The sequence below is a fragment of the Cibotium barometz genome, chromosome 50, assembly GCF_041138505.1.
Source record: "Cibotium barometz isolate CiBa-2024 chromosome 50, ASM4113850v1, whole genome shotgun sequence".
Classification (NCBI taxonomy): Eukaryota; Viridiplantae; Streptophyta; class Polypodiopsida; order Cyatheales; family Cibotiaceae; genus Cibotium; species Cibotium barometz.
Window position 1 is genome coordinate 40,436,227 of NC_141095.1, and position 11,350 is coordinate 40,447,576.

The following is an 11,350-nucleotide window of genomic DNA, read 5'->3' on the forward strand; positions in this document are numbered from 1 at the left end:
CTCATCTGAAAGTTTTTGGATGCATTGCATATGTGCATGTGCCAGATGAGCTGAGAACCAAGCTGGATCCGAAAGCTGAAAAATGTGTGTTTATTGGATATTCCCTTGAGCAAAAGGGATACAGGTGTTATAACCCTGCTACACGTGAGTTGAGGGTAAGCAGGGATGTTGTCTTTGATGAGATGAGCAGCTGGTATGCTGCTGAAAAAGAAGCTGTTGGGGCTGATTTGAGTGGAAGTGTGGTTGCACAGAATGCAGGTCAGCAATCACAGTCTTTGAGTGGACCAGGAGAGTCCTCATCTAGTGGGTCTGTTGATAGACCATGGAGTGGCAGGCTGCGTCATAATACCAGCCCTGCAAATGTGGTTAGTACATCACGTAAAGGAAAGGAGAAAGTGGTTGAGCCCCTTGGTATGCCTGACATTTCTGCAGGGCATTCTCATGTTGATGGAGAGTCTAGTGGCTCAGATATGAGCCTTGATGAGGAGCTTGGGATCCCAGCTATGAGAACACCTGGTGTAAAGAAGGCTATGGAAGCCATGAATAAAAAGCTGCGAAGATCTGGGAGAGTGAAAAATCCTGTGCAGAGATTTACATATGATGGTTATGTGGCACATCACTATGCATATATGGCAAAGGTTGTGCAGGTTGTTGAGCCCACATGCATTGATGAGGCTGTTGGAAATGTGAATTGGGAAAAAGCTATGGATGAGGAGATGGATGCACTATATGGAAATGAAACTTGGGATTTAGTGCAACTGCCTGAAGGCAAGAAAGCCATTGGCTGCAAGTGGGTGTACAAAGTTAAACATAACAGTGATGGAAGCATAAACAGGTACAAGGCTAGATTGGTAGCCAAAGGATATGCGCAGACATATGGGATTGATTATGAGGAAACTTTCAGCCCAGTTGCCAAGATGGCAACGGTGAGAGTTGTGATAGCAGTGGCTGCGTCAAAGCAATGGTCTTTACATCAGATGGATGTAAAGAATGCATTCTTGCATGGGGATTTGCAAGAAGAGGTGTATATGTTGCAGCCACCTGGATATGAGGATGTGGGTCACCCCGAGCATGTTTGCAGGTTGAAGAAAGCCTTGTATGGCTTAAAGCAAGCACCAAGAGCATGGTCTGACAAGATTTCTGAATATCTTGTCACTATTGGCTTTCATGTAGCCAATGCAGATTTCTCGCTGTATGTGAGACATGGTGATAGAGGAGTTGTGCTTGTCGTCATCTATGTAGATGACTTGATCATTACGGGGGACCATGATGCAGAGATCTTCGATGTAAAGATCTTGCTTAGACAGAAGTTCGAGATGAAGGATCTGGGGGAGCTCAGATATTTCTTGGGCATTGAGGTGATTAGGTCACCACATGGTATTGGATTACTGCAGAGACAGTATGGCTTGGACATGTTGTCCAAGTATGGTATGACAGGCTGTAAGCCTATTTCTGTGCCATTGGATCAGAATGGCAAGTTGAGTGCAGACTCAAGAGAGATCTTGGAGGATCCTACTATGTACAGGAGCATAGTAGGAAGTTTGATCTACATGACGATCACCAGACCAGATTTGAGCTATGCTGTTGGGTTGGTGAGTCAGTTTATGCAGGTTCCACGGAAACCGCATTTGGATGCTGTGAGACGCATACTGAGGTATGTGAGGTCTACTTTGCATTGTGGACTATTCTATGAGACTGGGACAGAGATATGTGTACATGGGTACACAGATGCTGATTGGGCTGGTAGTATCTCAGACAGAAGATCTACCAGTGGATTCATGTTTTCTTTGGGGAGTGCTGCTGTGACTTGGAGCAGCAAGAAGCAACCTACGGTTGCTCTATCGAGTACAGAGGCCGAGTACAGAGGAGCTGCTATGGCAGCATGTGAGGTAGCTTGGTTGAGAAAGCTACTTGCAGATTTGGGTCTATCAGTGGATAGACAAGTTGTCATTTTCTGTGACAACATTAGTAGTATACAGTTGGCCAGGAACCCAATCTTTCATGCTCGTACGAAGCACATAGAGGTCCACTACCACTTCGTCAGAGAGAAGGTCTTGGCAGGAGACCTTGACCTTGTTTATGTCAGCACAGAGGATCAGGTAGCTGACATTTTCACCAAAGCATTGGGTACAGAGAAGCTCCGCAGATTCAGGGCTTCGCTTGGTGTACATGAGATGGAGTTGAGCTCGAGGGGGAGTGTTGAGATATCGAGCTCTAGTGAGGCGGTGGACACTGATGACCCGCCTGGGGGATAGGCCCCGCACTTACACCACTGGCATGGTTGGTGAGATCTTGGGTGATATGCGGCCAGTGGGATGACAGGCTGTGTGACAGCCACTCTAGAGACTGGCATAGTTATAGCGCCAGCTCATTTAGTCGGGTTCACACTATAGAGAACCCGTGTATGTATTGGTTGAGTACCTTTCATATTATTGCGTACTCTTATTCTTGTATATGGTGTGTTGAGTGTTGAGTAGAGAAGAAGAAGATTTTCAGCCTCTCACCTTGTGTGTTCTCTATTAGGGTTTTGTGAGTGTGTGTGTGTGCTTGCAAGAGCTCAAGCTCTCTTCCCCCCTGCATCTTTTCAGGAGACGCATCACCATCGAGCACCACGAACACCCCCAACATTCACTGCAGCATCCCTCCATCGGGCTCCCATCTCCCGGTGAGCTGCCTCCCAAAACACCAGCCGGAGGAGATAACTATGACAAGGTGCCACTCTAGCCTATATATGGCTCTTCAACTTCCCATGCTTCCACTTGTGGGATAATCCAAGGCACCTTCTAGCCATAGATCACACGCTCGAAATCGCCAACCTTCCAACATACATGTGGTGAAGTCCAAGCGGTTTGTGGCTGTATGGACAACACACGAGAAGTGCTACAGAGAAGGCTTCATGTAGGAGCCCAACGTTTTTTGCATAGGAAAAAAAGAAGGGTTTGGGCTTCATCTGCAAACAAAAGCAAGATAGAAAGTTTTTACTTATGCATGCTTATGTTGAGGTGCTGAGCGATGGCTATTGAATCAAAGCTGATAATAAAAGAATACCAGTATGGGGACCAGGCCATCTTCCGTCCCTGGTGTTAGAAGTCATCTCCTGTCTAGTTTTATACACCAGGGCCTTTGTTGTGGGTGTGCCCGCCCTTATGAGGTGTTTTCCCATTTTTCCCCACTCTCCGCATTTTTCCCCTATTTTTCCCATTTTTTTTGAGGCTTGGGAGGGCTGCCAGATGATGCCGGGAGCACCCCAGTGCTGGCCGACTGGGTCTTGATCAGTCGTGGGCTTCAGGGCTGCTGGCCGACTACCTTTTACCAGTCGTGGGCATCAGATAGCTGGCCGACTGCAGTCTTGGACCTCTTTCTTCAGTCGTGGACACTTTTAGTGCTGGCCGACTGCCCTTCCAGGGAGGTATATATAGGTCCTCAGCCCCCATGCCTTATTTGTATCATATCTCGGGATCTTCTTGTGTATATAGAGCAGAGTTACACGCCTACATCTGTCTCTCTCTTGTGCTGTTTTTCTGCCTGCGTTTTTGCTTTTGCTCTTGTGTTCCCAGATTTGGCCATCGTCTCCGCTGCGTATTCTGACATGGTATCAGAGCCCTAGGCTCTAGATAGGTCTTGGGATTTGTGTGAGCAAGAGGGGGACTGTTTTGTGGCTGATTGGTGGACTGTTCTGGACTGAAGAGGACAAGCAACAGGAAGGCGGGCTGATTTGCTAGACAGCCACTTGCAGGTATCAGTTCTTCTTTGTTCCCACCCACCCACTCTTTTCAGAGTACATCCCCGCTATGGCAGATCTGTATGAGATGGCCGAGAGACACGTGAAGATCCCGACACTCCCCACGTTCCCGGTGGACCGTCAGTTGGACGGGAGCAACTACGGCATATGGAAGGTGATGATGGAATCCGTTCTGGAGTCCTATGACCTCGCCGATTTCGTCGTTGTTGGTGTTCCACGGCCGGAAGTAGAGGAAGGGGAGTTACCATCAACCCGAAAGGACCGGGAGGCCCAGACACAGATGTGGGATCGTGTCAACGCCAGGGTCCGTTCGTTTATTTTCCTCAACTGCACACCGCAGGTAATCAATCATATAAAGCATATGACGCTGGCCAGAGGTATATGGCAGCATTTGGCCTCACTTTACAACAGGGTATCGCCCATGAAGAGGATTTCCTTGGAAGTACAGATGCGGGTTATGAGCCCTGCAAAGTCGTCGACGATGCGGGAGCATATTAACAAGCTGCAGGCTCTTCAGCAGGAAGTTCTCCAGGCTGGGAAGGAGATATCGTCAGAGGACATGGCCATCACGTTGCTGTCACATTTGCCCTCTTCGTACTCAGCATTTTACTCCTCTTTGATTACCAGTGGCAGGCTCAGCACCATCACGTGGGAGGAGCTTGTGCCCATGGTCCTGGACCAGGAGGAACGATTCACGAACCCTCCTCAGGATGGAGGTTCGGAGGCCTTTACTGGCCAACGGTCGAAAGGCCGTAACACGGGCAAGGGGAAGGCTTCATCGGAGAAGTCTTCTGAGAAGATGTCGAGGACAGTACGGTGGACCTCTTCACGAAGTCGCTCTCTCAGGATTTGCTCAGGCTGCACCCCAGCTCCCAGTGGTTGGTTTCACAGCCAGGAGCTGAGAGGGGGTGTTAGAAGTCATCTCCTGTCTAGTTTTATACACCAGGGCCTTTGTTGTGGGTGTGCCCGCCCTTATGAGGTGTTTTCCCATTTTTCCCCACTCTCCGCATTTTTCCCCTATTTTTTCCCATTTTTTCTGAGGCTTGGGAGGGCTACCAGATGATGCCGGGAGCACCCCAGTGCTGGCCGACTGGGTCTTGATCAGTCGTGGGCTTCAGGGCTGCTGGCCGACTGCCTTTTACCAGTCGTGGGCATCAGATAGCTGGCCGACTGCATTTATGCAGTCGTGGACCTCGTTCTTCAGTCGTGGACACTTTTAGTGCTGGCCGACTGCCCTTCCACGCAGGTATATATAGGTCCTCAGCCCCCATGCCTTATTTGTATCATATCTCGGGATCTTCTTGTGTATATAGAGCAGAGTTACACGAATACATCTGTCTCTCTCTTGTGCTGTTTTTCTGCCTGCGTTTTTGCTTTTGCTCTTGTGTTCCCAGATTTGGCCATCATCTCCGCTGCGTATTCTGACACCTGGTGCACCGTACAATTGTCACACCACCACTAACCAAGGTGTATCAAGTTGTGCATGGAAAAAAGTTAGAGTTTGGGCTTCATCTGCTGGATGCTCGAGAACATGTCACATGGAAGTGGTGCAGAGCATCCACGACCATGCAAGTGCAAAACCACTGCGTGGTCATTTCAAAAGAACCCATGCTCCGAGCTGACATGATGCACAGTAACACTGTACATTCACTATACTACATAGTCTATCACTTTGGCTGGAAACATGGAATAATCCAAGATATGGAGGCAAATGCGTATATGGAGATTGCTGCGTCATCATCACTAGTATGGAGATGTTGCTTTGGTTTTCTACCGAAAAACAAAAAATTGTGTTGACAATTTAACTGAGGCTCTTCGCAAGGACTAGAGAGAGCAGCATCTACAACCAATTTAACTGAGGCTCTTCGCAAGGACTAGAGAGAGCAGCATCTACAACCAATCAGCATCAGGCCTCTCAAATAATTCACCTAGGTCAATGGGGAGGAACATTATGTCAGGACAAAAAGGATGAAAGGACCAGATGTATGAGAGATCAGAGCAAAACAACACAACATGAAATGGGTGAGTGAGTGTATATATGATGGTGAGTGAAAATATGTACAAGAGGTCCACTGATGTGAGGAGACTCTGAGTAGAAGACCGGTGCAAAAGCAAAGACAGTGTCGGAGCTGAAGCACGGTCGATGACGAAGGCTCGCGTCGTCGATGTGAAACAAAGGCACTCCGAGAGGTGGTCGGTGTCGAAGGCTCGCTCACGGTGGTGGATGCAGAGGCAATCCAAGGTGGTAGTGGGCAGCGGAAGATGCAAACTCTGGTGACAAGGGTGCTACGGTACTTGAGGGTGATGAAGAGCAGAGAGGGTTGCCGTCCCGAGTGGTGCAGGCTTTGGTGATGACGAGGGCACTCCAATACCTGAGTGGTAGTGAGGAGCAGAGCGGGCTGCCGTACCGAGTGGTGGAAGTGGTGCAAACTAGGGTGCTGCAATACCTGAGTGGTGGTGAGCAGTAGAGAGGGCTGCCGTCCCGAGTGGTGTCGATGAAGATAAGCAGAGAGGGCTGCCGTCCCAATGATGTAAGATGGTGAGCAGAGAGGGCTGCTGTCCTGAGGTGAACTATAGAAGAAAACGCTGATGTACTGTAGGAGAGAGTGGGCTGCTGTACCGAGATATGAACTGATGATAAAACGCTGATGTGCTGTAATGTAGCAGAGAGTGGGCTGCTGTCCCAAGGTGTGAGCTGATGTAAAACGCTGGTATGCTCTATGTTGCAGAGAGGGCTGCTGTCCCATGAGCTGAAGTAAAACGCTGGTGTGCTCTATGTAGCAGAGAGGGCTGCTGTCCCATAAGCTGAGGTAAAAACGCTTGATGTGCTGGAGCTGGCAGGCGATGATAATAAAGCAGATGTAGTGCAGGCGCCGGCAGCAGCACCCGCAGCAGCAGATGATGATGTGGTACCTGATGTGTTCAATGAAGTGGTACAACTGTTGAATGAAGGAAGTTATATATAGTATGTGGGCTGCTGGTTGGCCCAGTACAAGGGGCAGTCGGCCAGCAAAGACCCAAAAAACAAGAAATAAAACCTATTAAATCTAGTAAAATCCCCTTTTTAGGGCTGGACAAAATGCCATTTTCACACACATTACACTCAGGATTCAGCCCACTAGGTATGCAAGCACCGTTTATCCAGAGAGGCTAGTTTGAATAGCCAAAAACTTAGATCCCAGTTCAGACACCAAACCAACATCCCTTTGTAGACCTCATGGTAGAGTTACCAATGTGAATACGCACAAAGACAGGCCAATATAGGCAGAAACAAACTGTACACTGCTCCAATATGTGAACAATCTGCTAAACTGCAGTCAAGCTCTATTGCAGACTGCAGTCCCCAACACTGATGACTCGACAAAATTCAGGCTGCCAAAATGAGGGACTGGAAATGCTGAAGGAGACCCCCTATTTTGGCAGTTTTGATAACACAACACTGCCAAGACAGATAAGAAAGGACTGGAAATGCTACTGCTGCTGCCACTCAGGTGAGAGAATTGGAGAAGATGGGAACTTTTCATAGATGCTAGAGGCCCCTGCTTATTAGCAAGTCTGCTGGTCACATGATCAGTCAGACAAATAGCTCCCTAACTGTCCCCCAACTGGACTCACAAATGCCACCTGCACTTCTATAATCATGCACCTCCTGGCTACTTGCCTACATTCATTGTCCAGCCTAGTCTGTCCTGCTCTGTCCACACGTGATGGTTCAGTTTGGCTGCTTCTCTGCAAGTGTAAATGCTGGATACAGCATCTCTGTCCCACAGCATGGTGTCAAAAGGCTAAACAGAGTAAAACATGTCAGTCCTGCACTACTGCCTCTAGATACCTTGAAAGCATCTCGTTTAATACTGTGGGCCTTTGGCTGAGGAAATACAACGCTAGAAAAAGAAAAGGAAAGAAAGCTGGCAAGGGCAGTTGGGTTTCGAGGCGGAGACCCAGTTCCAACATAATCTTTGTCTGCTTCTTTTATCCTTAGTGCTGATATATCCCTCTCTCCAGCAGAAAATATTAAATTGATTAGGCTTTCACACATGGTATCTTTACAAATACACTTCACATATTACCCCATCCATGCCAACACATAGTCCTCCAGAACCTAGCCCCTATAATAATGCTTTAAAATCGAAAATTATATCTTTGGAAGACAAACTTCACTTACTCTTTAAAGAAAAACTGAAAAAATGCTAAACCTAGATTAGTCTAGCTTAGCCTAGCTTAGCTTGGATTAGAGAAATAAAGCTGAAAATCTAGTGTGTAATGTCATAAAGGTTGTAAAAGGTAATCAAAAGATCATTAAGGTACAACAGCTGTCCACCAAGTTACTTATACAGCCACTTACCCTAATATGTGTCCACACTAGCCCATGTGCCTAAACCCCAATGTGTACATGTGCTAGTGGAAAATTGCTTTGTTACAAAAACATGTCCCCAAGGTGGTAGCCTAGTTGATAAGAGTTTGGACTTTCTATGGGAGGTCCTAGGTTCAAGTCTTCCTAGAGATACCTCTTACTATGTGTTATCGCGTGTAAGTAGGCACATACACTGCCATCCGCACCCCTTAGGCGGTCATCGTTCGATCGTCTTGACACTTGCTTCTACCCTCCTCTTCGGTGATCATGCGGCGACAACATTGTGCAATGCTTGCCCTTCACGCTCACGCTCTGGATCAGGGACAATGGCTGCCATGGACATCAAAGATCCAACTCAACTTGCGACACTCAGTTCTACCAAAAAAGCGTGTTCACTCCAATCGGCCCAGCGAACTTGTGGGGTTCATCCCGCACCTTCTCCACTACCTACAAAGTGGCCATTATTTGGAAGAGCAGTACCCCCTTGTGGTACTAGGGTGTGTGCAGCCGGGTGAAATTCTCGTGTGTGATTAGGAGTGGAATAACACCTCATGAAAAAAAAAAGGCTCAACCAAACTACAAGTAATAACATAACACAAAGCTTAAACTTTTTCAGAATCAAACCCATTTTAAAAATGCTCTTGCCTTGATGGTGGCAAGGGGAAGGTTGATGGTGTCGCAAAACCCAAATCCGACCGGACAGCTTCCCTTGGAACTCCACCAGACACACTATTTCCAACTCCACTACCACCACCGACAGCAGGATACCTGTGCATTTCTCCGTAGTTTTACCGGCATACTGCCTTCTGCACGTCGTCCAGTGAGATGTCACAAACAAAGCATGCCTGCAGAGCCATGCACTAAGGAAGATGCTGCTTTGCTATAGCCGACGTGCCAGCACAATCTTAGCATCACCTAAAGTATGTTGATGACTTCTGGGTTAAGGAAACTTTGTCAAATAAATTACACCATATGTCAGAATCCGCTAGAAGTTAGCAAGTGTTGCCCTTTCCGTACATTCATGGAGTCCCTTCTTAAGTGACCCTGCCCAGGCAAAAAGGCACCGTTTTGAGTTTGCTCATTTCAGTTTCGAGCTGTGACGACGGATCGTGAGTGTAAGACACCCAGCAGTCCACATTCACCACGATATGATGCTCTTCTTACCGAAGCTACTGTAGCTGCGTTAGAAGAAAAAGCGGAGTGATTGTATACAGCATAACACACACACTTCACGACCGAGTAGACTAGGGTCGTGCACTGCTTGTGTAAGTCTGCAATTGTTAGTGCTAAGCTAACAGCTAGATGTCCAGCTTCACCTTTGCACTTCCGAAATCAGCAGCGGAATTCTTAGTCACAGTGTACTGGGATCCTACGGCCCTCGTTGAAAACCAACAGTGTCCGGAAGGCCTTTAATGCACGAGATTCCTCTGACCGCCGCAAAACTGCCCTAAAGCAAGCCCTGTGCGTTTCAGATCCCAGATCCCCGACAGCTCTGCCCCAGGTAAAAATCCCTGCACTCCACTGCGCCTGGCACGCAAAAAACCCTGCAAGTCTCCAACGCGTCGGCCTTAGGGTTTGGGGGCAAAGGGAAGAGGGGGACGAGGGATGTGCAGAATTGGGAATAAAGAGAGTGAATCGAGTAGGGCAGGAATCGGAGGGGAGATGGGAAAGCGAGGGGGGCCTGCGAGCTTAAAAGCGTCTGATCTGGCGATGGCCGGGGTCGGAGGGAAAAGGTCTCTGGAGAGGCTGAAAGCATAGGGCGCGACGGTGTCGTGGTGCACGGAACAGGGGAAAGACAAAAGGGAAAGGAAGGGAGGAAAGAGAGAGAGAGAGAGAGAGGGAGAGCAGTTGCAGGAGAAAGCAGTAGCAGTAGCAGTAGCAGCCCACGATCAGACACACACACAACACAGAGCTTCAACAAAATACCCTTCCCCAAACGTTTTTCATCCCACACTTCATTTTCTCCCCTTTTCTGCCGGCCCCACTACACTCGGATTCCCCCAAGCTCCCACGGAAGTTATAATAACCCATCTTAACTTGAAGATTAACTCCAAAAAACTCTCGTCCATCCATCATATATCATGCATCCACACAGTCAGTCATCTCACCTCTTCCAACGTTGCTTTGAGTATTCCATTCCCTAACATCTTTCTTTCTTCCCTTTGGACGTCTCTCTCTCTCTCTCTCTATATATATATATATATGTAATCTCTATATATATTATAGGGCTTTCATTGACATGCCACTTGTCCTGTTTTTTAGGCATCTCAAAGTGATAGCCTAGAGAGACGTTTTTTTAAGAGTCTTTACTTTTTTTTTCAAAATTGGAATCTCGAGGTGTCAAACTGCCCGCAGTTTTTTCCTCTTTTTTTTCCAAATGGCTATGGGTATACGGGATTCCCCATCTCCTTGGGAGTCTTTCCCTTTGCTCTCCCCCTCCTCCTTTGAATCAGTTTGCTGCGGCGATGGGCTTGCCCACCTTCATCAGCTCCTCTAGCTCTTCCTTGGCAACTTGACTTCGCACCGAGGACTCAACAACAGCGAACAAAGAAACTACATCTGCCCCTCCAGCTCTTCCTTGGCAGCTTGGCTCCACACTGAGGACTCAGCAGCGAACAAAGAAGTTGCATCTACCCCTCCAACTCTTCCTTTGGCAGCTTGGCTCCATACTAAGGACTCAACAACAATGAACAAAGATACATGGTGAGAAATTGCTTCGATGAATCAAATACAAATTGGGTGTTTCTTATCCTTATGAGTGCAATATGGCGGACAAAGGGTGGGGGACCATTGCACAATGGTGGTGGCAAGGAAACGGCCGAGAGATTGCAAAACAAACATCTCGTGATACACTTTAGACTAGAAATAGCACCCACCCATGGGCACTGTGGGAAACGAGAAGCGGTAGAGCCTATCCGCCTGCTTGAAGTGGTTTTGTTGCTTCTTGCGGGTAGAGGTTTACAGGGACGAATCCTTTAAGGTAGTGAGGCCCGTCGGAGAGGAGTGGGAGCCCATGAAGGTGGTGTCGTAGTTGAAGCACGCACCATGATGGGGTAGCCTTGGAAGGCAATATCTATGGCGCCATCTTCAAGCGAAGGCACCTCCGTCAGCCACCAGTGCCCTTTCCACTCCTCTAACAACAGGCATTCGTCCATATACAGCTCTCTGTCCACTTCGTAGAACGGCCTAGCATGGTCAATACCTTGGCCAAAGAGTAGTGCGTATCCTCGGAGTAGAAGGCGATGGGCATGTAG

The 11,350-nt window shown here is 48.0% G+C and overlaps 1 protein-coding gene across 1 annotated transcript in view; it reads right to left on the minus strand.

The window, feature by feature from the left end:
• Positions 1-10,032, minus strand: part of LOC147610113 (mediator of RNA polymerase II transcription subunit 12-like) — a 66,727-nt gene extending 56,695 nt beyond the window's left edge. The window contains exon 1 of the mRNA XM_086786944.1: positions 8,742-10,032. Coding sequence (XP_086643070.1) covers positions 8,742-8,872 — 131 coding nt within the window. The 5' untranslated portion in view covers positions 8,873-10,032. The remainder of the gene's footprint in view (positions 1-8,741) is intronic.
• Between the last annotated feature and the right edge of the window lie 1,318 nt (positions 10,033-11,350).